General features: G+C 39.3%; 1 protein-coding gene across 5 annotated transcripts; it reads right to left on the minus strand.

Annotated features, from left to right (window-relative positions):
- Positions 1-227: 227 nt before the first annotated feature.
- LOC103436577 (protein NO VEIN-like) lies at positions 228-27,790 on the minus strand. 5 transcript variants are annotated; one of them, XR_003772485.2, is made up of 15 exons: positions 27,156-27,790; positions 26,565-26,896; positions 25,620-26,286; positions 22,599-22,694; positions 21,568-21,748; positions 20,325-20,963; positions 17,294-19,014; positions 16,474-16,686; positions 13,288-15,555; positions 6,717-6,826; positions 3,692-4,085; positions 3,304-3,618; positions 2,700-2,957; positions 654-1,853; positions 228-562 (listed from the first exon to the last, which is right to left on the minus strand). XR_003772485.2 is itself a non-coding variant. In XM_070819822.1 (15 exons), the coding sequence occupies exons 4-15, from the start codon at positions 22,604-22,606 to the stop codon at positions 765-767; spliced, it is 7,116 nt and encodes a 2,371-aa protein (XP_070675923.1). In that variant the 5' UTR covers positions 22,607-22,694; positions 25,620-26,286; positions 26,565-26,896; positions 27,156-27,780; the 3' UTR covers positions 228-764. The 5 variants fall into 5 exon arrangements, 4 of the variants coding, with proteins under 4 accessions (XP_070675923.1, XP_028956610.1, XP_070675922.1 ...); XM_070819822.1 differs by having other exon boundaries at positions 228-1,853; positions 21,568-21,633; positions 21,714-21,748; positions 27,156-27,780; XM_029100777.2 differs by having other exon boundaries at positions 228-1,853.

The following is a 27,790-nucleotide window of genomic DNA, read 5'->3' on the forward strand; positions in this document are numbered from 1 at the left end:
TTATTATTAGTCATTCAAAAATTTCATTCGACACTCCAAACTTTCTATAATTAGAAAGAAAAATACACTTATGAGGAATGTAGAATGAAATTTTTGAAATACTAATAACAATTCCCAAATAAAAAATGTTCAGTTGCATTGTCTACCTTTTGCCTTCCGTTATTACAAATCTTTCAATTGTTATAATATAATGAGTTTTTTAGAATAGTAATAACAATTCTATTAAGTAAAACAATAAAAAGGGCCAATTGCCATGTAATCGTGTGACAAGAAGCTAGTATTTTATAAAATCTCAGGTATAATGTACAAATATGTCTTGACTGAGCTGATACCTATGAAAAGCAACTACATAAGTTAGTTCTTTCTTCAAGTACATATATACACACATCTCCCAGAATCTATCATTATACATACAACAGCGACTCGATTCTTCACTGAACCATAACAAGTCCTGCTAGAGTTAGTATATCGTGGCACGCCTGATCGTAGTTGCTGCAACGCAAATTCCAGCAAACCAACCGGACTAGCACATCGGTAGGATATGACACAGATACGATAAAATCTGGTCAAATGAGAGCAGCAACTCAATATGTAGTTGTATAAAAGCATAGCTGCTGCAATTGTACCAAAGCAGAGCAGAGATCACTATGTACCTTTCTGTTCTTGTATCTACACATGCTATTAAAACCTGTACCTGCTGAACTGAACTTTGGATGCAGCCCAAAGCCGATCAGTCACATGGGGGCTGGCCTATGAAGCACCGTTCACGACAGCAGGAATAATTCCTTGTGATGCTTAGGCATCGAAAGATTCAAATGCAGCTTGCCCGACTGACACAATTTCGCAGGGTTCTTGTATACCGAGACCCTTGCAGCATTATTACCCAACAAAATGACATGCAAAATGCTGAAAGCTTCACCTTTTTCAACTGCGAATTGCCACTCCCTCATTGATATGCGAAACCAGTCTTTTGTCCGGAACTGGGTTGCTTTAACTTCAATGAACTCGGTACTATCTTCCTTCTCCCCTATAACTATGTCATAGGGAAGCCCGGTTTCGTTACATTCATTGACCCACTTCACAACAGACTTTCCAGCTTTTGCTATCAAGTATTTAAAAGCAACAAGCTCACCTAGTCTCCCGGTCAGCATCGCATCTCTTCCATCTCTTCCACTGGATGTACCAGCATGTCTAGGTTGGTCTCTTTGGCTAAAACTAGACGAACGCATCTCAGGAGGGTCAGAAACAAAACCTAAGTTAAAAGGATCAAATTCAATACGCATTCTATTGTCAGTCTCATTGCAAGCTGCGCCATAATGTTCTTGCAGATCATTGGAGTCTGGCATAACTAAAGCCGCAGATGTCGTTGCTGAATCATCTTCAATGGTCCAATTAATGTCAACTGAACCTGGAGTCAAATCATCCAACTGTCCGATAATGCCACGAGAATCATCACACATTTCTTTTTCCAAGGCACTGCTAAACTGTGCAACCGGTGCAGTTTTCCAATCAACAGGTGGCCACTTTATTGCTTTCCTTTTGGATTTTGAACAGCTTTCCTCATTTATTTCTGTCGAAGTTACACTACTTTGGAGTGACTTGTAATTGTCTGTCAATGAACGCATTGATGGCAGGGACCAAACAGATTCTCCGCCAGAAAGTTTCGGCACCTTTTGGCTGTTCAAGATAAAAAACTCTGTCTGCTCCTCAGTTGAACCTGATTCAGCCATGGTTGTGATCATATGAAGGAAATTTGCCAAGTGTAATTCTGGAATTCCGTCAAAAAACAAACGTGATAGCTCCACAAAAAATGCGTGTGAATCTGGCTCTTGGGTCGTATACAATGTGCTACCCTGTATTTATAAGATGAAAAGAATTATGGCTTTGAAAGAGAGTTTCCATGTCCCCATTATGCAAGTATCACAAGTGCTTGGTACAAAATCTTCCGAATTCAAAAAGCATAACCATCAACATTGTATTAGAAAAAGATTTACATATTATGTTACCAACATGTTATGATTTCAAGGGCTAATTTGTTAACATTGTAAATATCAGTATTTTGAAAGGCAGTCGAGAATCTCCTGACCCGTGCCTCCATTTAGAAGTTTCCTAGGAATGCAAACGCCTGACTGTGGCCAAGTTTTGTTAATTGTTTTGCCTTTCACCTAACAGTCTAATTTTTTGTCCTAAAAAAGGGCGTGTATAGCCACTTTGTCAGGTTTTAAGAATGAAACTGAATTCTGTACCCCCTTTTCTCTCCTTCCCAAATAGAATACCAGAACAAATTCTGTACCCTCTTCTCGGTCTGATCCAATTCCCAACTCTCTCTTGACGCTGTCTTCAATAGCTTCTCCTCCAACTCAAGGTCTCTTTTCCATTCTCCACAACATGGCGGCGATAACCTAGAAATTTTACCTCAATGCTAAATGATTGCTAATGTTTCTTAAGCTCCCAGACTTAGTATTAGCTATTCATTCCATCGTTTGTTTTAAGTTTTAGTTAGTAAACTTTTTAAATTAATTAGCTTAGGTCTAAAGGATTACACCTCAGCACTTACGCTTACTGCTGGCCTTTCAAACCATTGGTAAATATAGTGATCCCAGCCAACTTCTGAGTCAGTTTGTATTTTGGTATAAGCATATATGCATTAGGAACACACACACACACACACACACTTGATGAAAGACAAAAGAGAATACCTGCAGCAGACAGCTACATCTTAGCCTCTTCTTGGATTTAATTCCGAAACTCTTTATAACGTTCTGATAAAACAGCTTTTCAACAACTACTACTTGTAGACGATTTACTATATCAAATCCAAAGTGCTTGAGTTGTGTATATTTATCAGGGTGTACACTTTGTAAGTAGCGTTGTGCATATGGAAGAGCCCAATCCAGCAATGCAGCTTTAAAGCTACAATCTCCCAGACCAGAAAATATTGTGTGACGAGTTACAGCCTGCATGCAAATGCACAAAGTGGAAAGATGACAATTACATTTCTATCAAGTGTACACTGTTTCATCTATTTATTTTCCGCATTAATTTTGCAATATATGAAATCCTAAATCTTGTAACAACATATCTTTTTACAATGCAGATAAGCGGAGGGTTTCTTCAAACAACAAGGAGCTGGGTCAACTATTCAATCAAATGAAATGGAGCATGTCTTCTCATATAACAATATAACATAGTAACAATGCATGGGCAGATGTAAAAAGTACAACGTTTAAAATTCTTTTACTTTGAACTTCAAAGCATTTTGCTAATGATTCAGAGACGCACATAAAACCAAAGATATCTCACCTCTGAAAGTGCAGGAATCCCTAAAGCTTTCAAGAGAATGGAAACTTTCTTAAATAGCATCTCTACATCATCGTGACTTAATTCACCGAAGTATAAAAAATGAACGCCATCCAAATGCATAAACTGCTGTCTTAACATCAAATCATCACACCAGCAGACAAATCCAAAGGAAGGATGTAGAGAAACCCACTTATCTTGCACAGTAGGAAGCACCGTGCATTCAATCTTCGTAAGAGACCCTTTCAGATAAAGAATATCTTCAGCACTTGATCCTGACTTCAACCCATCAGTCCATTTGAGGAGAACTCGAAAAACCTGCAACAAGGAACTCTTACATCACCGTGCAGCTTGCACTAGTTATAATATTTCTACAAACTCGATTACTTACAGCATTAGCTGCTTGTGAAGGCAAAGCAACATTTGTTAAATCTAACAAAATCTGAAGGTAGCTCCGAAAAGGTGGGGTCTCATGTACTCCAAAGTGACCAACAAAGAAGTCATGAAGGCCTGGGTAGATATTACGAAGCATCTTATTTAAGGGGATGTGATTGACAGCTGTTGAGCTGCACTCAGGACGGACCGCCTTGATAAAGTTAGAGGAATCATCCCAATATACTTCTTCAGGGGACAAAAATACACCAGACACCACATCCTCGTGACTGAAGCCAGATTGATATGGAACAAATATGGAAGGTCCAGAATGGAACTCGTCCATAATTATCTGCTTTGAAGGAGCCATTTCATTCCAAACTAATGAGTAAAATTTGAACATTTGTGCTAGGCTGAGACAGAAGACAAGTAAGTGTGGTTCAATATGGGCACAAGCAAGGAAATTAACAAATAAAAGAGGAAAGGAATGCGAACATACATGAATCTCACATGTCAAGCATAAAAAAAAAACAAAAAAATTGAGAAACTTTTTATGTGGAATTTTCTAAGCACACTTTGGAAACTGTACAGAATAGCACAAAGTCTCACATGTCTACTACAATCAATAGAGGTCAAGACTAAGCTCGGAGCAGAGTGCACTAGTTCTGATTTTATTTAATAAGAAAAAGATATCTTATCCCTTCTGAAAAAGCTTTAGAAAACTACATCGAGAGAATACGATGACTTGGTAGAGATAAACATAAGGTAAAAATGTAACACCCCCAATTGAGATTTGGAAAAAATACCCCTTTTGGGAGGCCCAAAAAGTCTTTTGCCCCCTTTTTAAATTTTATAGACTTTTTCAGGTGCGAAAAGTCTTAAGTGCCCTTGTACCTAGGTTTAATTGTTTTCAGTCTCCCTTAAATTGCTTTGAAACCTAAGTGTTCTGAACAAGACAAAGTCTGTAAACTGTCCTACTTCCTCTTGAATTTCTCACTGATCAACTACCCGAGAACGATTGTGCTTTTATCTCTCACGTAAAACCAAAGAAAAGGCAAACTTACGGCGTTGCGCCTCTTTCCAGGTTCACCAACGAGTAGTCACCTCGACGAGAACCCACTACCTTCCTCCTTCTCCCTCGAGGGGACGTTGAGAAATGTTTGCGAGATCTCTTGAGGTGATGTTGAGAATAACTTGAGGGTTTTTCGAGGAGATGTTGAGAAAACCTCGAGGGTCTCTAGAGGAGAATGTCGAGAAAAGCTTGAGCTGTCTCAAGAAAAAAAATACAGGGCCGCCGTCTTGCTTAGTGGGGGCGTCGATTCAAGTGTTGCTTTCTACCTCCTCCACGCCGCCAGTCACTCCTTCACTACCTTGTACATCAAAATTTGATTCTAATTTTCTTCTTAATCTCAAACCAATAGATCTGAAACTTATCCCTATCTATGTTGTCCAATTGTTCAATATGTATATATATCCTTTGTTGCTTTGGTATGGATCTTTTTCTTGCGTTAATTTCACTTTCATTCATAAGGATTCGACGTAATTGTGGAGTGCCGGCTGTCGACTACCTGACGCCCTCCCCCTCCTCCTTTACCCGGGCTTGGGACCGGCAATGTTAATTTCACTTTCATTGACGGATGAAAATCAAAAGCGCAGCAAACTCCAAATTTTTTATAAGCATAGATTATAGTGTGATGGTAAAACTCCAGGACAAAGTCAGACTACCAAAAAGGCACAACAATAATATGAACTTTGTGATGGAAACTCGAAACTTTTATGCAGGTCAGTCGTAGAAACAAAGATAGATAAGAACAATGAGAAGCAGAGGCGTTTTGTTTGTCTCGTTCCAGGTAGAAAGGGAAATAGGTGTGACGCCTAGGTATAAGTGTTGTGTCACGGGCTCCATAAGTGTCCACTACTAAGGCTGCCATGCACCAATATTGTCCCACTTAACCACCTAAGCCCAATATCCTGGGTGGTATCAAGCCCAATGGACCTTTGGTGTGAGGTTTTATCTCAAAAGACCTCAGGGCAATTAGAAGTGGAACACCTATATTTAAACCTCAGATTAATGTTGTACTTCTCCGATGTGGGATTCCCTTCACATCCATCTTTAGCTTGTATCGGGCCAACTTTTTACACCAATAATAAGGGCACTAAAGTTTTTGTGCATGCAAAAAAGGGCAGAAATCTATAGATTTTAAAAACAGGAGCAAAAGACTTTTTAAGCCTCCCTAAAGGGGCATTTTTCCAATTTTCTCAATACCTTTGTGACCGGAAGGTCACTGGTTTGAGTTGTGGAAATAGCCTCTTTGCAAAGAAAAAGTAAGGCTGTGTACAATAGACATTCCCCCCAACCCTCGCAAGGCGGGGAGCCTTTTGGGCTCGGGGTCGCACTTTCTTTGTATTCCCATGTTTTTCACTTTTCATCCATAATGAGGCTCATGGAAAAGGGGTAGAGGAAAACCTAAGAAGACATTTAAAGAGGCTATAAGAAAAGATATGGAATACTTGGATCTAACATAAGACTTGGCGCAAAACCGAGCACAATGGTGTTCTAGGATTTATATAGTTGACCCCACTTAGTGGGAAAAGGCTTGGTTATTGGTGTTGTATCCATAATGAGGAATAATGGTTTAAACTACCATTTAACTCCATTGGATAAAATTGCTTTTTATGACGAAATAAAACATAGCTAAAGTGATACTTGAGAACTCATAAATAAATCCCTTTGAAAATGAGTAGGGACTTTGCCAAGACACAAAAACTAAGAATCACACAATCATTTTCTTTATTAGCCCCACCAGCATGGTCTTCAGAGGAATTCTAATCCGACATTAACCCAGACCCAGTAACCTGTGGCTGACATCGGTGATCTTTGCTAAAGTTTAAGTTTAACAAAACATAGTGTATGCTTACGTATTTTATTTTGATCCAGTTTCACTGATGATAATGGTTAACCCCGAAAAGGTAGATTACGATATAAAATACCAACGACTGCACTTCCAGATAAACGAGGGAGAAAAAAAGTAATCAAAGCATACCTGGCCCTGAATGGTTTCTCACACCTCCAGAGTTTCAAAATCTCAAGAACATCGCCAAGAGAGATTCTTGTCTTAAACCCAATATCACTTGCAAACTTTCCACTTCTCACCTGTTTCAAAGAGAAAAAGGTAGCACAATCAACAATACAGGAATTTTTAAACGACTTTAGAGATTTCAACATAGCTGAAACTGTGATTGATAACAGAAAGATGAATAATGGACAACAAAAACTCTGTATAGTTTAAAGCTTGTTACTGGTTATTTGGTTTGAAGCTTGTTGTATGATACATCTTGCATTATAATAGAAAATACTGCAGTAGATGTCACACAACTTACAAACAAACAAAAAATATTTTTGTATTAATGAGTTAATTACATATATGTTTTCTCTCTCTCTCTCTCTCAAAGAAAAGAAACTTTCAAAATTTTTTGTTTTTTGTATCTTCTCACACTTACGAGGAAAAGTACATGACCTAATGTTGAGAATATAATTCCCACATCAGGAAATTCCATTTTCTAAGCGTTGCAATGCAACTTATGAAACCCTGGGTTCTCCACAAATTACCAATTAGTCAACATCACAACTGTAACATAGTCTCTTGAGATCATATTTCTATGACTACAAACATCCCAATGTATGCTGCTTTCATGTCTAGAGCTCACTAGCAATGGGGAAAAACCCACACGTGTGGGGAAGTGTTAGAATATCAAAACAGATGTTCGCTCACGTCCTGACATCATACACTTCTCAGAACAGTTGTAAAGTTAACAATCAAAATTATTGCTGACCTTGCATCGTAGCAAACAATTTATCTACGTCTGAGACTCATCTTTACCAGAGGTGTTTTGTGTCACCCAACATAATTAATGTATATGTTTTTCCCAATCTGACCACAAGGGAGGAATGCCCAATCAAATAAGAGAATATAACTAATAAGGGCTTAAGAAACTTTTGGATTACCCATAAACATTTGTCAATTTTTTTTAACAATTAAGGACATAGTTTAAACTTTCTCTAACAATTAAGAACATGGTCGACGTAGATAAGTTTGCAACTCACGTACCAACAATTGGGATTTTTTTTACAGGTTTTGTCCTCGGTTGTAAAAACAAATTTACTACAAGTTATTAGGAAAGTTAAAAATTTGGCAGGGGCCTAAATGTCAAACTCCATTCAAATATTCCAAGTCTTGCATGTCAGTGTATGAAATCATCGGCTTTTCCAACAATTGATCCACGGTTGGATGCTCCAAATTTAACATCTTAGAACTGGAACATCTTTTTTCCTAAATTTCTCAAGCTAGTAATCGATTACATGGGTCAACTTAACATGAAAAACCATAGGAGAAAAATAATACGGTGAAATCCCTTTAAAGTCATAAAGTTGGGACCAAACTAATTTTATATCTTTAGAGAGGTTATTACTTAGTAGAGGTATAGTTAAAAAAATATTATTTAGTGTCTTATTTATCCTTCATGAATGTTGTATTCCCTAAATAAGATTCTTGATGATGATAGTATGGAAATACCAAAAGTTTCATGCCAAGAAGCTATAAACATGCTCGAAAAGTTAAGAGACATTTTTGCTTCAACAAGAAAGTGTCCATGTTGACGAAGTATTACATACGTGCAAGCTCAAAAACGTGGCATCAAATCTAAAAACTAAAGCATTGTCTCAAACAACTTTAGAGAAATATTTAGTTCGTCTTAAACTTTTATTTGTGATATTGCAAATTTTTGTGCTCATTGACAATTATTACCATGTGGATGTGTGTTTCCTTAACATGGGAGTCGGTTAGAGACGTTTTGTATAGATTTCATATAGGGGAGAAAAGGATGCAATGAGGACTTATATTTAGACATTTTCATAATGACAACAACAACAACAACAACAACAAAGCCTTTTCCCACTAAGTGGGGTCGGCTATATGAATCCTAGAACGCCATTGCGCTCGGTTTTGTGTCATGTCCTCCGTTAGATCCAAGTACTCAAGTCTTTTCTTAGGGTCTCTTCCAAAGTTTTCCTAGGTCTTCCTCTACCCCTTCGGCCCTGAACCTCTGTCCCGTAGTCACATTTTCGAACCGGAGCGTCAGTAGGCCTTCTTTGCACATGTCCAAACCACCGGAACCGATTTTCTCTCATATTTCCTTCAATTTTGGCTACTCCTACTTTACCTCGGATATCCTCATTCCCAATCTTATCCTTTCTCGTGTGCCCATACATCCCACGAAGCATCCTCATCTCCGCTACACCCACTTTGTGTACGTGTTGATGCTTCACCGCCCAACATTCTGTGCCATACAACATCGCTGGCCTTATTGCCGTCCTATAAAATAAAATTTTCCCTTGAGCTTCAGTGGCCTACGACGGTCACACAACACGCCGGATGCACTCTTACACTTCATCCATCCAGCTTGTATTCTATGGTTGAGATCTCCATCTAATTCTCCGTTCTCTTGCAAGATAGATCCTAGGTAGCGAAAACGGTCACTTTTTGTGATCTTCGCTAGATTGCTCCGGTCATTAGTGAGGATAAGTATATAAATGGATAGAGATAGGAAAGCAAACACAAGATGTACGTGGTTCACCCAGATTGGCTACGTCCACGGAATAGAGGAGTTCTCATTAATTGTGAAGGGTTTACACAAGTACATAGGTTCAAGCTCTCCTTTAGTGAGTACAAGTGAATGATTTAGTACAAATGACATTAGGAAATATTGTGGGAGAATGATCTCGTAACCACGAAACTTCTAAGTACCGGAGTGTGGTATCGTCTTGACTTTCCTTATCTGTCTCATAGGTAGATGTGGCATCTTCTCTGGAAGTACTCTTCCTCCATCCAGGGGTGGTATCTGTAACTGGTGGAGATGCACAAGGTAATGTATCAATGTCACTTAAGCTTACTTGTAGTTTCAGGCTTGGTCAAGCGCGATACAAACCATGTAGTAGGAGTCCCCCAAGTCGCCGAGCTAGGGGATCTGCTGAAAGAGGTGACAGACAAGGTAAGCAATCAGAGCTCCGGCTGATTGTTCACATTCTCCCTATCTTGCAGGCAGCATGAAGGATAAAGAGAAGAAAAATGAGAAGAGATGATATGGGATACTTTTGCTTTTGAAGAAGTAACTTTCCACAGGCTTATTCTTGAACTGGGCTGGAGGGTTTTCTGGTTTCCTCCAGAGTATGAAGAATTTGAGGGTCAAAACAAGTCCATCAAATCTAGAGTACGTTCGACCCTGCTGATATGGGATACTTTTGCTTTTGACAGAGTAGTGGATGTATCGGCACGTGTGCTGTTATGCTTGTCTCCACATGCTTCCTTGTATCCTTCTCACTTGCCCTATCTGTTCCTCAGGCAGATGCGGTATCTTCCCTGGAAGCATAAGATGTTGAAGATGAGTACTCGAGAGCAATGCCAGGTAAGTAATCAGGTAAGGGGTTCCAGGCAGTCAGTTCCTGGCTGGAAGCTGGATTCCAAGTGCTGACTGATTGCTCTCTTTCTCCTTGTCTTGCAGGTAAGAACAAGGCCAAAGGAAAAGACGGGGAAAAAGCATGATATGGGATACTCTTGCTTTTAACCCTGATGATATGAGATATTCTTGCTCTAGTATAGCTTGTTTACAGAGGTATTATCGGGGTGAAAGAAAGCTGAATATTTCGAAAGGCTTCGTTGGGAGTGCCCTCTCAGATAAGAGGAAGGGTTGAGCATTTTTGCAGGTCTACCTGTCTGTTGGGGATGGAGGTCGACATATATAGGAGTCTCCCTAACATCAAGTAATAATGCTATTCCTTTACCCTGCTTGGTCATAGCACGGTAGTGGGAGCTGCCAGCATCACAAGTTTTAACTCTGTCAGAGCACTTTGAAAAAGTGGTCTGTGGTATCTGGAAAGCTGATGTTGCGTGTGAAGATTACAGACAAGCTTTATCCAAGGAGATCCAGCTCTTGAAGTTGGGAAAGTGGTGCCTCTTCGGTTTTTGAACAAGCAATCCTGTCGAGGATCCGGCTCTCGAGATTCGGAGAACGATGCCTCTTCGATTTTTGAGAAAGCAATCCTGCTGGGGGTCTGGCTCTCGAGATTCGGAGAGCGATGTCTTCGATTTTTGAGAAAGTAATCATGTTGGGAGTTTGGCTCTCGAGATTCGGAGGGCGATGCCTCTTCGATTTTGGAGCAAGCAATCTTGTTGGGAGTGTTTTCTCGAATGTGAGTAAAGGTTGGGCATGTTTGCTAGTCTACCTTGCCACGAAGCACAGAGGTTGACACACAGGGACTTTCCAATTATCCAGCAGTGGTACTGTTCCTTTACCCTCTTCGATTTTTTAGAAAGTAATCATGTTGGGAGTTTGGCTCTCGAGATTCGGAGGGCGGTGCCTCTTCGATTTTGGAGCAAGCAATCTTGTTGGGAGTGTTTTCTCGAATGTGAGTAAAGGTTGGGCATGTTTGCTAGTCTACCTTGCCACGAAGCACAGAGGTTGACACACCGGGACTTTCCAATTATCCAGCAGTGGTACTGTTCCTTTACCCTTGTGGGTAATAATATGGTAGCTAGACCTTCAAAATTCATGTGTCTAAACTTTGTTAGTGTTGTTTCTTTGCTATTCTTTTACCCTTCTTGGTCAGAGCGATGTAGTGGGAGCTGGAAGCTTCACGTGTCTCAACTTTGTCAGAGAACTTTGGCAAAGTTATATGTGGTACCCATGAGCTACTGTTGCTTGTGGGAAGTGGGTGATTGAACAGTACGATTCATGTGCTTTCTACTTCGCCAGAAATCTTCAACAGAATGCCCATAATTTCCGCAAAGCTGAGTGCGTGTGACAGGTGCTGACAAGGCTGGAAAAGTCGGTGCCTCTTCGATTTCTGAGATCAGCCCTCGTGGTCTCTGAGCAGCCCAGCTTTTGAGAAAGCAAGCCTCTTCGATTTCTGAGATCGACCTTCGTGGTCTTTGAGCAGCCCAGCTTTTGAGAAAGCAAACGCCTCTTCGATGTCTGAGATCGACCCTCGTGGTCTCTGAGCAGCCCAGCTTTTGAGAAAGCAAACGCCTCTTCGATTTCTGAGCAGGCGCCTCTTCGATTTCTGAAGCTTCGTCGAGTGCAGATTTTTATAGGGGCTGACATTAAGTTCCAAAGCACACTTGAATATCCACCAGTAGAAGCTCCATTCTTGCACTTCTAAGATCTTGATTTGTCTGACCTCTTCTCTCTTCAACACCTTTGAAAATGTCTGGCACCTCCGACCGTCGTTTTGACTTGAACCTTGTTGAAGAGGCAGCCCCGCCTTCTCCAGACAACATATGGCGCCCATCCTTCGTCTCCCCTACTGGTCCTCTTACCGTTGGGGATTCCGTGATGAAGAATGATATGACCGCTGCGGTAGTGGCCAGGAACCTTCTCACTCCCAAAGATAACAGACTACTTTCCAAACGGTCTGATGAGTTGGCTGTTAAGGATTCTCTGGCTCTTAGTGTTCAGTGTGCAGGTTCTGTGTCTAATATGGCCCAACGCCTATTTGCTCGAACCCGCCAAGTTGAATCATTGGCGGCTGAAGTGATGAGTCTCAAACAGGAGATTAGAGGGCTCAAGCATGAGAATAAACAGTTGCACCGGCTCGCACATGACTATGCTACAAACATGAAGAGGAAGCTTGACCAGATGAAGGAATCTGATGGTCAGGTTTTACTTGATCATCAGAGATTTGTGGGTTTGTTCCAAAGGCATTTATTGCCTTCGTCTTCTGGGGCTGTACCGCGTAATGAAGCTCCAAATGATCAACCTCTGATGCCTCCTCCTTCTAGGGTTCTGTCCAGTACTGAGGCTCCGAATGATCCCCCTCCGGTGCCTTCTCTTTCTGAGACTTCTCCTAAGCAACCTTTGTGAAGGCTCCCTCTTGTTTGTTTATTTTGACTCAAGTATATGTACATATTTGTAACTTATCGGGGATATCAATAAATAAGCTTTCCTTCATTTCAACGTATTGTGTTAAATACACCAAAGCCTTCTTCGCTAAGTTCTTTGAATTTTCTTTTGTTGAAGCTTGTATGTTGAAGCTTTGTGAGTGGAGCATGTAGGTTGAGGTAGTGTTCCCTTAATTTCCCGAGTGAGGAAAACTTCTCGGTTGGAGACTTGGAAAATCCAAGTCACTGAGTGGGATCGGCTATATGAATCTTAGAACGCCATTGTGTTCTGTCCTGTGTCATGTCCTCCGTTAGATCCAAGTACTCTAAGTTTTTTCTTAGGGTCTCTTCCAAAGTTTTCCTAGGTCTTCCTCTACCCCTTCGGCCCTAAAGGTGGTGGGAGCTGGAATCATCAGGGGATTAATCGTACAAATATTTTTAGGGTTTAGATAGTAGATTGGGAGACCAAATCCTCCGATTATATATCATCAGCTATAGGATGACGTTACTATCATAATTTTCAGTGTGGCTGTTGTTACTTTAAGATCTCTATTAATTACTGTTTTTGTTTCTGGCTTCTGGACTTCTGGTTCACTGATAGTAAATTTTTGTTTTAATAAATTGTTTCTTTTCCAGGAAAAATAAAGGAAAGGCAAGTTTGAGTGTACCATGTTTAACTAACCTTTGGAACAGAATATGGAGCAGATGCACCCAGAATCGAGCACACTGCATGACAGCCGTGATACAAAGTTTTTGGATAGTGAAGTTCATCATCCATTGTTGATACTACCCATTGCACATCACAGATACTGCTTATAAATGAAGATCTGAAGGGCCATCTATCAGCTACAGATTTAGAAATGCAGTAACCTATTGTTTTATCACTGTAGCAATCATCCCATAATGTATCGAGAACCTCTAAGAGATACTCACAACCTTTTTTGTCGTCATCTCTGGATAATTGGGTCAATAACTGGACTAATTCAGGTGACTCCCAATCAGTGGCATTCAATCCAAGGGAAATGATGTCCTTATTGAACATCAACTCATTCAATAAAGCATCGGATAAACTACTGATTCCTTTCTCAACTTGAACTACTTTCACAAAATCTGTAACACCAATTTTCTGGAAAAAATCCCTCCATTTCATCAGTCCACTTGGGAGTGATCTGGTGGCAGGATGCTTCAGATAGGAGATGTCAACCTCATGCCAAACCAGATCCACTCCATCAATCAATTTATTTATGTCAAATGGGTTTCCAAATGCTTTACTGAAATGAATTGATGCTTCAGCTGGTCGTTTAAAGCCGCCATTTGTTAATATATATGCTTTGTTTCCTAGTTCTGAGATTATGTATTCCCTTTCAGAACGACAATCATAGCAGTCCGACTGTAGGTGAACCATTACAAAGCAAATATAATCAGTCATCAAATTCTTATCACTGTCCGTAAACCTGTCATCAGATATATCCGGCAAGATGTGCTCCTTGATAATTTCATGTGCGGATAACTGTTGGACACCAATCCTACGAAGCATACTTGTAACTTTGTCAGATGTCGTCACATCCATGGATGGCACATCAGCACATGATGCAATGAGAAAGCCAGGATTTACAATCCGAAGTTTAGCATACAAATCAGGAAAAGACTCGAGTCCATGCTGACCCTCAAACTCAGTCTTTAAGGCATCAAAATGTAACCAAATTGGGCCTTCATCCACTGCACCGTATGTACCATCTGAAAGAGGAATGAAAGGAATTTTTCGAAGGGTATGTATGAATTCCATTTCTATTCCCGATTCAAATGAAGCTTCGACAGAAGAACTGAATGACATTGCATAAAGTGCACTTAGCCAGGTGGCCAGCCAACTCAGTCCCATTGATTTGAGGCCATTTTGTTTATGACATAAAGAGTCCATAAGTTGAAGCAGAACTTTGGGTCCATACTCACTAATACCTAGAACTCTTGCGAGCGGATCCGGCAGAAGTATATTTTTATCCAAGAACCCAAGGCCAAGATGCTCACGCAGTAAGGCATCAGGGAGAAGCAAACGAGCCTGTTTATTCCAACCTCTTAGGACTCTGCAAGGAGGAACCCATTCATTATTTCCCCCTTCCATGAGTAAGCAATTCGATGCTCGTAATTTTGCAGTAATCAATCGCGGAAGAGGAGAAAAGAAACCATGCACTTCACCCACAAGCGGAACAAAGGACATATAGACTGTCACAGCTCTCCCGGGATTCTCTTTAAAACATGGAAGAGAACAAAATGATTTCTCTGCATTGACAAACAAATCAGGAAATTCAGACAACAGCCACTGGTTCCAGGGACTATCTCCATCTACTTCCTCTCTAGATGAAGGAAGAACAAAATCACCCTGAAGAATAAATTTCAGTCCATATGTTCTGAGAGGTAGATATGAAAAAACAGGCTGTTGGATTAGATCGGAACTGTAATCACCATTATCTGATTCCTTCAAAGTAAATGCAATTGAGATTTCTGTTGTCTGTACATCAGTACGAATGAAATCTGCTTGCAATTTCTGAGAAACTACAAACCATGTCATGTTCTCTTTTCCACATGAAATCTTAACGATACCATCTCCCACAATATATTTTCTCATGACTGTAAGGGTATTATCGAGCAAGTTTCTAAACTTTATACACTGGAGGCGGTGGAGAAAGAGCAGTAGAGATGGATGAAGATCTGAAAACATATTAATTATGTTTATCATGACAGTTCCATCTGATACTTTTGATCTGAAAGGAAGAACAATGCAAGTGTTCCAGCTGTTACAATCCCGTTTATCATTGTCAATAGATGTCAGGCTGCTAAACAAGTCAATATTGCGAGGAGGTACAACTGTGGGCAAAATTAAACCAATCTGACCCTCACTTATATCAAACTTTATATGAAAACCATTGGAATGTATTTCTGGAGCATCTGTAACCTGCACAAAGACAACAGCATAATAATGAAACCTCAATACAAGGTATTCAGATTGTAAATTCCTTATCCAGTCATAGTAAATATTTCTTCTTTTCTAATAAAAGTTCTGTTTCTTTTCAAAGAAAACAAAATAAAATTAAAGATATGCTGAAAAGCATAGTAGGTATGCTGAAGGCTGTAACCGTGTTGAAGTGCTTTTTTGGCCTCTTTTTTGGGTGGTATAAAAATAATAGAAGAAACTATGTAATATGGAGCAGGAGTTGACTTCCCGAGCAAACTGGATTCAAATCCTTGTTTCTTGGATGCAGTACTCATGTTATATGGCCAAAACAAAGTTCGATGAGGAATTATTTTGCGGTAAGTATTTTAGGAAGGAAGAAAAGTATCACTTGGTGAAATGGTATTGGGAACTTGCCAAGGACAAATGAAGCTCACTCACATTAGGATTTTGGAGGTTCGAACAAGAGAGTGAGGGTCTTCTGGGTTGCTGTTATTAGAAGTAAGTATAAGTTGCATGAGGATGGGCGGGACAAATTGTCCTACATTTTAATGCTTAGCAATGCTTTACAATCATAGTTGAGTAGTCGAGCTAGACCAGTGGACAACTTGCTTCCTGTCTTGAATTGTTCTTTTCTAGTGAAGGCTATTCTGACCTATTAACAATTATAAAGGCTGTTGATGCCTAGAGCAACGATCCATGATCTGGCTCTAAACTTTATTCAACTTAATTACTTGCAAACTTTCAGTGAAAAAAATACAAGCCCGAGCATCTCAACAACTACAAAATCAACGTGATTGCGACAGAGCGGGTACATGAGAACAAAACAAACAGAAACAATTGATTGAAAGCATCCAAAGTTTTTATGTATAATGTTTTAGAGAGAGAGAGAGAGAGACTAATGTAATGTTCACAACCTACCCGAAAAACTGATTTGAAACCAATGCCCTTCTGCCCTATGTATCCAGCATTAGATCCTTTCTTGGTTGAATTTCCAACATCACATAGTGCCCTAATGTTCTGGGCAGAAAAGCCCCGTTCATTATTCAAAACAAGAATACCTGAATCTTGAAGAATGAATGTTAGAGTTGGTTCTACATTTGATGGGTAGGTATTATCATCAGCGTTTTGAACCTGCAGCGATAAAGAATAATTAGGTGCAACTCAAACACAATAAGCATATCAGAGGATTGTTTTCAACTCCAGACTCTTACTATAGCATCAAACATATAAAGATGGTAGAAGATTCAAATTGTAATTTTATAGTATCCACAAAATATTACTGATGAAATATGCTACATACAAAAAGATCAAAGAATAAACAGATATACTATAGAAACTCAGTAACAGTGGTCTTGCAGATATTGATGTCTGTCCATTAAAGGTAACACCACATTAGTAAAAAGGAAAATCAGGTATGTCAAGCACGCTCATTTCTAATATTCTACAGCAAGAAATCCATACGTTGAAGATCTATGCCACCTGCAGGGACAGACCACCGCCAGTAGGGATGGGAAATCTACCATTTAACTGAAAAAAATTCTTAATGATTATAAAATTTAGGCAGGTCCAGTTTATTGGTAAAAAATTCCTCAACCACAGTTTGAACAAACCTTACCGGTCAGAATTTTTAGAATTTAAACATACCTATTAACGCTGGTATGAACCTATTAGTTGTTGCATGGGGAGAACTATTAAGTACACTAAGCACACTGAAAGAAACCAAAAAAGGCAGCCTTACCAGCTCAAGAAGAAAATGGGAATCCTGAGAATACAATTCCTGCGAAAGGCAATGCAGAGCTCGGCCTAACCGAGTGTGCTGCTTCTTTAGGATGATACTTTCAACATTTGACAGGCTTGAATCTAGACCAAATTCATCTCTCCTAATTGACTCGATTACCAGCACTCGATCTTCCAGTTCATTAAGTTCAGCATAATGCTCTGGGTAGCCACTGACAATTGTAGCTTCGGAAGCTTCTGCACAACTAATCTTTAGACAGGCTTCAGTACATTCATCTTTTTGCTTGTCTTCCATAACAGATGCACTCATAGTCCCTTCATAAGCGGCAAGCTTATCTGACACATCTTTCATATACTTTGAGTCTGACCCCGTTTTATGCCTAACAGCGAAGCATGACGACCCAGAAATGAATGAATCAGCAGCATCATAGGAACAAAATTTATGGAAATCATCAATCCATTCTATTATACCAAGAGATAAGCCAACTTCATGAAGCATGAGCCGCTGCTCTGTTTGCTTGCACTCACCCAAAATGGCTGAAGCAGCATGTTTGAAAACAGATTGCATCCCTGAAAGCAATACATCGGCAGCAAAACTACGAAACTCTGCAGGTAGATAGCCAAGACAATCAATGACAAATCTTGATAAAACTGATTCACCGATATTCATCCGAGTTAGGTCCCTGTGTAACTCATTACATAATTTACTTGTCGAACCTTCACAAACCATTTGCTTTCCAGAAAAATCTTTTTCTTGATTAAGAAAATTCTTACTGACTTTTACTTCCAGAAGATGATTCTTCAAAATGACTTCAAATGCATGCTGCAGATGAAATTTCAAAAGGGACACTGGGACATGTTTTTCTCCCCCAGATAGTGAGAACAGAGATAACATTTTCACTGCTGTTTGGAAAGACGATCCTTGAAGAGCAGCTTCCAAGAATGAACCTACAGTAGATGAATGGTCTAACCGAATCACTTTTCCATCCTTTGTCACCAAACACAGCAGTTCATCAGTGTTGACCTCATTCAATAACCATAGTACAAGTGGACCAAGAGAGGGAGCAAACAAGAGGTCCCAATGTGACCATAAGTTTAAATCCAACATCATTGGAGCTCTGAGTAGGACTTGAATTGCATCCTTGGAGGTTACAGATTCATGGGTTTTCGTTTTCTTAGAGTGCTTTGATGAGTCTATCGGGTAACTAGTTCCATATAATGTCATTGAAAATAGAATACGTTTGGAAATTGCAGTGCTTTTATGCTTCTCCACTATACTCAGAAAATCTTCTACAGAACTATTTTCAATGGTTTGGAAACTAATCAATGGAAACTGCTTCCTAAGCAGTAATGGAATATTTAGTTTGCTAATTTCTTCATCTTCCCATAAACTATTTATAGCTTGCGAAACTAACACAATCAAATAATGCTGGAGCATGCAAACCTCCAAAGGACACTTTTCACTTCCGTCACCAGTCAAGAACTTGCACAGCTCACGTGGAAGTAGACAGGCATATTTTTCTAAAAACATTAGAAATTCCCCAAAACCAAGGGACCTAAATTCCTTTACACGAAATTCTTCAACCAACCAAATTTCACAATTGCAAAGCTTTCTCAAGAAGATAAATATCTTCTCCTGAAGTGGCTCACCGCTGATGCACATTCCATGATCAAATTCAAAATATGTAGCAACTTTCCTGATTATGTCTTCAACTGACACACCTGTGGAGTATAATCACAAAATACAATAAGGCACACCAGTTCTGTAAAAGAATGCACATGTGGAAGGCCGAAAGGGTGCAAAACTGAAATAAGGGAAAGGTATGGTGAAAAGACAATTTTTTACTTGAAACCAGAGACAAAATTTTATTGCACAAAACTATGCCAGTACAAGGGCTGATCCAATATCCACAAAAACAAAAACAGAAACAGGATAATAAACAAGATCAGCCTGAAACTTAGAATCTAAAAGAAAACTCCACAAAATTAACAAACAGTAGCTTTCCAATTAAGAAGCCAAATCAAAATCTAAGGTAACTGATGCCCTTAAAATAATATGAAATAGTATAATTTTTATACTACTACATATATTAGACCATTACACACGGCAAATTTGGCTATGAAGTCAGGACTTGGCTAGTCAGTGTAGTCACACAGACTATTTTCACTCAGTGTAATGGTTTTTTACTTTATATTTTATGTACTCGGGTTCGAGACTTGGAAGCAGCCTCTCCATAAATGGGGGTAAGGCTAGCCGACATTCACCTCTCCCAGACCCTGCGTAAAGCGGGAGCCTTGTGCACTGGGTACGACCTTTTTTTATGTACGCTGACTCATTATCAACTTTGCTTGGTAGTTGACCGATTGTATAGGAAATGTGGAGAAAACAGTGTATAATTATTTTCTTTTAATCAAACTATCACAGATAATGTCACTCCTCAACCTTCAAACCTAAAGGAGGATGAGGTTTCACCATAAATCTTATTGGCAATATGGAGAGTAGCCCAATCCTTATAAGCACATGCAAGGTCCCTTAATTTCCCTAGCCCCTTCTCGTGTGGCGTCATTTAGACACACATGGACAACACATATTGAGTAACGTGGGTGGTCGTGGACCGTTGAGCTCAACACATGGGTAATCTGCCTTGATACCATAAAGGATGTTAAGGGTTCCATTATAAAACCAGTTGGCAATATGCAGACTATCCCAATCCTTATAAGCACATGCAAGGTCCCATAATCAAAGGCTAAGAAGGGCAAACATCATACTTAGATAACTAATTCATTTCCAAAATGAGATCAACGAGTCTCATGTCTAGAGGAATGAGATTGACTGTCTCTAGTCAACTAGACTAGTACACTGGCGACAATTCGCCGCTATCTCACAAATGAGCACTCAAATGCAGATTACGCAACGGTAGCTCCAGAGTTTATGGTCTTAATCACAATAGTCTTGAAAATATGGCAAAAATAAGTGTGTGATGCACCAGTATCTATTACCCTAGCTTCCGGATTAAACAAAATAACCTTACCATCTACCACAGCATTGACTTTCTCTTCCATCGCTTCTCCAGCAACGGCTACTTGACCACCTGCAGGTCCACATGCTACAAATTCGCATCCACTGTTCTGTGGCATTGGTGCTCTGTTCATACTCTGTTGTGGCTGGGGATGAACTGGAAATTTCCCAACATATCTGTTTGACTGAGCTGGGTGCTGAACCAATTCCAAGGGATCCTTTGGGGCCAAAGATGATCCAGTCTGTTGGAAGCAGTTCTTGTGAACGTGTCCAACTTGACCACACAGATAGCAGACTTTTTTTTCAAGAGGAGATCCTCTGGATGAGCCTTTGCCCGTGTTCTTTTTCTCACTCTTTTGGATTATCTTCTGCATACACCGGACTGGCTTACCAAGAACTCTCTGACGACGTCCATGAATTCTCAGACGACGTTGATGATCCTGCACTAGGCAGCGTGAGGCTGCCACAACATTGTCATAATCCATGGTGAGCACTCTCTTACGACGTCCATGAATCCTCTGACGACGTTGATGATCCTGCTCCAGGCAGTGTGAGGCTGCCACAACATTGTCATAATCCATGGTGAGCACTCTCTGACGACATCCATGAATTCTCTGACGACGTTGATGATCCTGCTCTAGGCACTGTGAGGCTGCCACAACATTGTCATAATCAATGGCTTATGAGTACCGTGTATTGTTGTAATAAGCATTTAAATTCTTTCCAAAGAATGTCTAATCAGAATGCAGAGTTGTCTTTAGTCAATTGGCCTAGAAATAAATGATTTGTTCCTGCTTCAATATTAATGCTTCCTATCCCTTTTTTTTTTTTTGTTATTCACCGAAGGATACATAGCAGAATACCTTTTTCTGCTGCACAGCAGTTATTTTGACTTACTCATGCAGCCATGCTAGTAGTCCTAATATAAAATCAATGAAGATTGAAAACATTTGAAACAGAAAAAGATTGCGTTATTAAAAAATAAATGGATGATGTAACAATGAACACATCATACCATGTATAAGAACAAAATCAAATTGCCCTTTCATAACAGCCATCATTTTTACTCACTTTGCTACTCCCTCATTCAATACTTCATTCTCTAAATGTCCTTAACCTATACTGTTTCTAATTTATTTTATTCAAATCTGATAAAAGAAAAAAATAAGCACGGAACCAAAATTTCAAGAAAGATACAAAACAATATAATAACCATTATTAGTAAAATATCAGACTACATAAAGCACATTACTCACTCTGAGTATGTTGGGTAACATGTTCAGTAATGACTGGCGGTGCATCCTTAATAATTGGTTCAACATCTGTGTTCAAATATTCAGAATATTTATCAGTAGAAGTTCTACTTAATTCGTGTTGGCCAATGGATTGGGATGTATCATACATGCTATCCCACATTCCACATTTGATAGATGAGACCTGAAAAATAAGTGCACACGCAACATCAATAAGAAATAACTGGAGGAACTCAAACAAACAGCAGTAATTAATACCAAAGAAGCAAACTTACACAAACAAGTACTACAAAGCTGAAACGATTGATAGAGATAACATAGAAAATTGGAAACTGTTAAGAATGATAAATAAAAGCATAAATGTCCTCTAGAACCACAAAAATGCATTTTTAAAAAACTTTCTTTTACTACATTTATTCTTTCTCTTGTAAACATAAGATGAACTTCAACGGCAGTTCTGTAACGTAATGAACTTTTCAAGGTAGCCTTCTAAATATGTTTTTGTAATGAACTTTTCAAGGTAGCCTTCTAAATATGTTTTTTTGAGAAGAAACTAAAACATTTTATTAAAAAAGAAAAGTGGAAATACACAGAAGTGGATAAGAAATCCACCAAGAATAAGCCTTCTAAATATGTAGAAAAACTAAAAGGCAAGATACAAAGTTAAGGAAAAGCCAATGACTGATGCAGTGCCTGAGCTAACAACTGTTGCCAGCACTAGCACCACACCTATTTGTAAATTAAAATGCGAGAGATGGGTAATGTTCTATTTCCAAATACTCAGGTATTATATTAATTCCTTAAGCCCTCAATAAAGAATCACTTATCACTGAATATTAAATTAAAATGCCAAGTATCAATTTAATATTGAGTTTAATTTACAGAGCACCAGTAGTACTTATGAGACTTATGCATAAACAAAGAAACAGGTATATCAGCTAGACTTCTAACATCAACCACTGAATATTGCCAAAAAAAAATACATAAATTTACATGCACAATATGTTGGAGACTGAATCAACCGAATGACTTACAGCAACATTCAATAATCCAATCAATGGGTCTGAAGCAAACATTCTGCTGATTTTTTTCGTCCTCTTATCATAACACTGAAGCATGCTCCAAAGTACCTACAAGCAACAGAAGCCAGTTGCTGAGAACGCATATCTGTAGAACTTAAATCAGAAGCATTACTCAAAAACAAAACTAGATCGAAATCCCAATATTTCTTGGATAAAGATGCTCAAAGAGAGGTTAGACATCTAATCATGCCCCAAATAAAAAGTATCCTCATTTTGCATCACAGATTCTTTTTTTTCTTTTTTCGAAAAGAGAATTTAATTGTTAAAGGGCAATAAAATTACATAGTACAGACAAAGTGGTCAAGAAAAAAACTCCTGATAGGCTAAAAAGAAAAGAGAAACAAAATCAGCTGAAACAAAAAGGCTTACCAAAAAGCAGAACTAACAAATACCAGTTTGCCAATTTAAAACAGATAATTGAAGCCCATAGTGCAAACTAAAAACAAACTCTTTCCCATAACTTTTCAACCCCTACACCAACACAATCTTCAAAAACCATTTTCTCTCTATCAAAACCACCCAGAACACAGCCAAAGCTATACAACCCCATATTAATTTGGCCTTCTTAACCTTCCACACCGGTTGTGGCTCTTATGGAGTAAGGAAAAGCAATCCCGAGGGATGATCCCACTTTTTTCATCTTCCTGAGAAACCACAATATCACAGGTAATAAGGAAGATACCATCAACTGATTCCATGTTCTTCTTATACAATGTACCCCAATGGGGGGACAGGCAAAACTTTGGTCTCCTTCTCTGACCACGCCACAAGTATTTACCATACCGTGAGTCACTAACCACTCTTTTCGCTCAATTTGAATTATTCCCAACAAATCCAAATGCGGCAAAAAATTCACAATGCCAAGGACTAGTGCCATAATGCCCAACAGCCAGAAAATAACAGTTTCTTGTCCAAACAAACCACACTACAAACATATAGAAACCTACTCCAAATTGGTGGAAGGAAAGAGCAATGCAAAGAAATAAAATCAGCTTCTATGCACATGCTACCAGCTCCTTTGCAACAAGACTCACCAACTCGGGGATAAAGATAGATATATATATATATATACACACACACATTTATATATATGCTGTCCTTTTCCAGCTCGGTAAAGTGCAAATAACTTACCAACTACACATCGACAACCATAGTGGCTGCACATCGACAGCTGTGAGGCTGAAGTATGGTCAGTCATAGGCCCATAAGTATGATCCCACATGATTTGTGATGGATAACAGTCCCCATAATCATGGTCCAGTCATAGGCATGATCTTCGAGGTAAGGGACCTCCAAAAATAAAATAGGACTCTTAATGGCACCCCTCCTCATGTCTCCCAAAGTCAAATGGCTAATTGACTTAATGGGCGGGATAATGGACCTCAAATCAGCCAATCGCCAGATTTCACTGGTCTTTCTTCGTTCCTGGAGTGCTACAAGTTTGAGGTGAGCAACGGGTAGAGGGTGAGGTTTTGGGAGGATGGTTGGTTAGAGGGTGGACCGTTGAAAGAGCAGTATCCTAGATTATTCTTGTTATCGAGATAGCACGACCAGAGCATTTCAAGTTTTGTTGCTTTTTGTCTTCAGTCATTGAGCTGGAATTCTGATTTCAGAAGAAATTTGAATGAGCTGGAGATAGCAGAGGTGGCTAGGTCATCACAGAAGGTGGAAAAATGTTCGTTTGATTCAATCAAGAGCAGATACTAGGTGGTGGAAACTAGACAGATCAGGATTGTTCACTTGCAAATCCTATAGCTCCTTCTTGTGCAACAACGGAACTGTGCAACATTTTCCAACCTTTTCTCAGATTTGGAAATCAAAAGCTCCTCCGAAAGTCAAAATTCTTGCGTGGATAGTGGCTATTGGGAAGGTCAACACCTGTGATCAAGTTCAAAGGTGAAGGCCTTTTACTTGCATTTGTCTTTATTGGTGCAGTAGGAGGAGAGTGTTAATCATGTTTTTCTCCATTGTTCTTACTCAATACAATTGTGTTGGAAATTGTTCAAGGAAGTTAGAGCTAGTTGGGTTATTCCAAAGGGTTGTTTCGAGCTTCCAAGCACCAACTTTGAGGCTTTAGGAATGGGGAGGAAAGCTAAAACTTTGTGGGGCTGTTTGGTGTTGGCAGTTTTTGGAAACATTTGGTTGGAGCGTAATAGAAGAGTTTTTGAGGATTATAAGGGAGTGAGGGTAGAAGAACTACGGGGTAGAGTAAGATACTGGGCAGCCCGCTGGGCATCGGTTTTGAATGAGTTCAGGGATTATTCTCTTTCTCATATAAAAAATCTGATGAATTCCCTATCATTTGGACTTAAGTTCCTTCTAAGCCTCAAGTTCTAAGAAATATCCTGAGGTGATGCTAGGCAAAGATTACCGCACTAGACCAATAAAATGAGTCACCATATCAAAAACCTTCCCAAAAACAAAATTTTACATTCCAACACCAAATTAAGACAATAAAAAAAGATAGTTCTAAATTCAATCATAGGAACCCTCGACAACCCCCATCCATTGGAATGCACCATACTTACACCCGATGATAGAACACAACATAGAGAATACTAGAAGTAACTTGAAAGTTTATCCCACAAGGGATAGTTGATAAGCCAGTGTAGCCCAACACTTTATGACACAATTTGGAAACTAAGGATAAAAATGTAAGTGAACTTATTTCAAATGTTTTTCTTTTTTCTTAAAATGCCATACATAGAGGATATAAGGATTTATAGTTACATTAACATGGAAAACCCTCTAGCATGTCATTCCTTACAATTATTTTGAATTGAGAAAAAATTAGTAAATCAATGAAATGTTCTATCAACTAGAACTTCATTTAAAGGTCTAAGAAAACAATATATGTAAGGAACTAACATGCATCTGACCAATATACAGGACATTGACAAGTGTTTGATCTAGACAGCAAAATGTATCTTGATACTAAGTTGTTCATATGACACAATAACAGCAACAACATACCTCAGTCACAGTCTGCTCCTTACATGCATCCTTCCAAGTTGTAATAAACTTCCTCAAAAAATCATTGGAAACTGAAAGATCAGTTTTAATCATACTACTGTCCTCCTCGGTTTCATGGTCATTCTTAGTAAAAAGAACATCATGTTCTACCTTGTCTCTCTTTCGTAATTTTTGGGGGACAGAGATGGGGCTGCTTAGATTTTCGCACTTTCTTTTCTTTTTTACGGACCCATTACCCTCATTATGCCTTTGGGTTCCACAAGCTGGAGAAGGGTGATTTGTTCCGTGCAAAGGTCTCTCTTCTATTGCAGAGACGTAAGTAGAGTTACTCACTTGGTCCGAAATTTTAGCAGATTGTAACGAAAAGTTAACCTCGGTGAATGTATGACCTTTATCTTTGTCATCTTCATGTAAAAAATCCTTACCACCTCCATCCTTTGAACTTGAAGAAACAAATCTATCTTTCTTGCCACAAAATTCCTTTTGTACAACAGAAAACAATTCAGCATGCTGAGAAATGTCACAGAAATGCTTGTCTAGCTGCTCATTCAATGAGGTAAGAATTGGTGCCTTCTTCTTATAGCGGCGCATTCTAACTTGCTCTTGAGATTTAATTAGAGCGGCACGTTCTAACTTCCTGCCTTTCCGAATAGAAGAAACGTGCACCCTATGATCATGTAGTTTACTTCAAACAAGAGCATTACAACATATAATTTTCTAGTACTTTCAAAGGACTAAAAACTTAAGTTATTCAAAACGCCTATGCACGCCAAATGTAATTTTAACCACTCAAAGCATCAAAGTGTATCAATCCAGTAGTCGCAACATTTTCTAAATATGAGCAGAAGGGAGGGGTTGTAAATCTTTTACCATACAAAATCATTACAATTATTAGACACAATGCCTATCTATCATAAAATAGAAGGAAAAAGATGTGAGACGTACCCCAAGCTACAAATTCGAATTCCGATATTTTCCTTGCTTGCAACTGATCGCCTCTTAACAATATAATCCAAAAATTCTTCAACAGAGACTTTACGTTTATGTTCTTGATAGAAGGTGAGTAAACATAGTATCTCCTCGCTAGTTATCTTAAACACTTCAGTTGTATCAGAACTCACTGGGAAATAATGCAAAACAAGGGGGTGACGGAACAAAGGGCCCAATCCCAGCACTTCAAACTCCTCAATATCCTCATTCTTGCAGATTGCAAGTTCCAAATCATACAAAGATGTAATTCTTCGAGCCAGAACAAAGCAATGGATAAATGAACTTATCTACATCACAAAAGAAAATGAGTAAAAATTAGAAAGATTTAATACATAAGAATACAAATTTGTATACATAATTTATGATATGTTCCCAACGCAGAACAAATCATTTCCAATTGCAAATGAAAGGACATTTATCTTTTCCATCAATTACATTCCTTTTCCCACACTTTCTAAGCAACCAAACCAAGTGTTTACACAATATATATATATACAGAGAGAGAGAGAGAGAGAGAGAGAGAGAGAGTGAGTGAGTGACTATTACCCTGCCTTCGGTGAGCATGAGGCGGTGAAGAGAAGGGACTTGATGCATTTGAAGCCCGAGAAGAAAGCTCCAGTCATCAACCTTGAGCGTCACAAGCGCAGACTGTAACACCTTCCACGCCGAGACGCTCCTTCCTGCCGCCACAAAATCACCGCGAGCCTTTTCGACTGCCCGATCGATCCTCTCCAGCATCTCTTTCAGGTTCTCACATGAAGTCTGAGGCCGAAACGCAGAATTTGGGAGCTGTTGAGGATCGACATTGGGTTTCGGGTTCTCAGAAGAGGTCTGGGGCTGAAACGTTGGATTTGGAAGCTGTAGGGGATTAAAAATAGGGTTTTGGAGCGGGAAGCTAGGGGTTTGGATTGGGAAATTAGGGTTTTGGAATATAAAATTAGGGAAATTGGGGTTGTGGGCAAGGTTGGGGGCAAAGGCGGGGTTTTGAGGATAAATATAGGATGAATTGGTGGGGTTTTGGTTTTGGTTTTGGTTTTGGAGAGAGAAATTGGAGTTTAGAGGTTGTGGGTATGATTGCTGAGGCGGCGGCGGTTGTCGCCAATCCCGTTCTCTGGCGGAGGGCGGTCGGAAAATAGAAGGGTGCCTGAACATGGCGGAAAGAAACAGAGTGAAACTGGACA

Source organism: Malus domestica, chromosome 04 (genome assembly GCF_042453785.1).
Source record: "Malus domestica chromosome 04, GDT2T_hap1".
Classification (NCBI taxonomy): domain Eukaryota; kingdom Viridiplantae; phylum Streptophyta; class Magnoliopsida; order Rosales; family Rosaceae; genus Malus; species Malus domestica.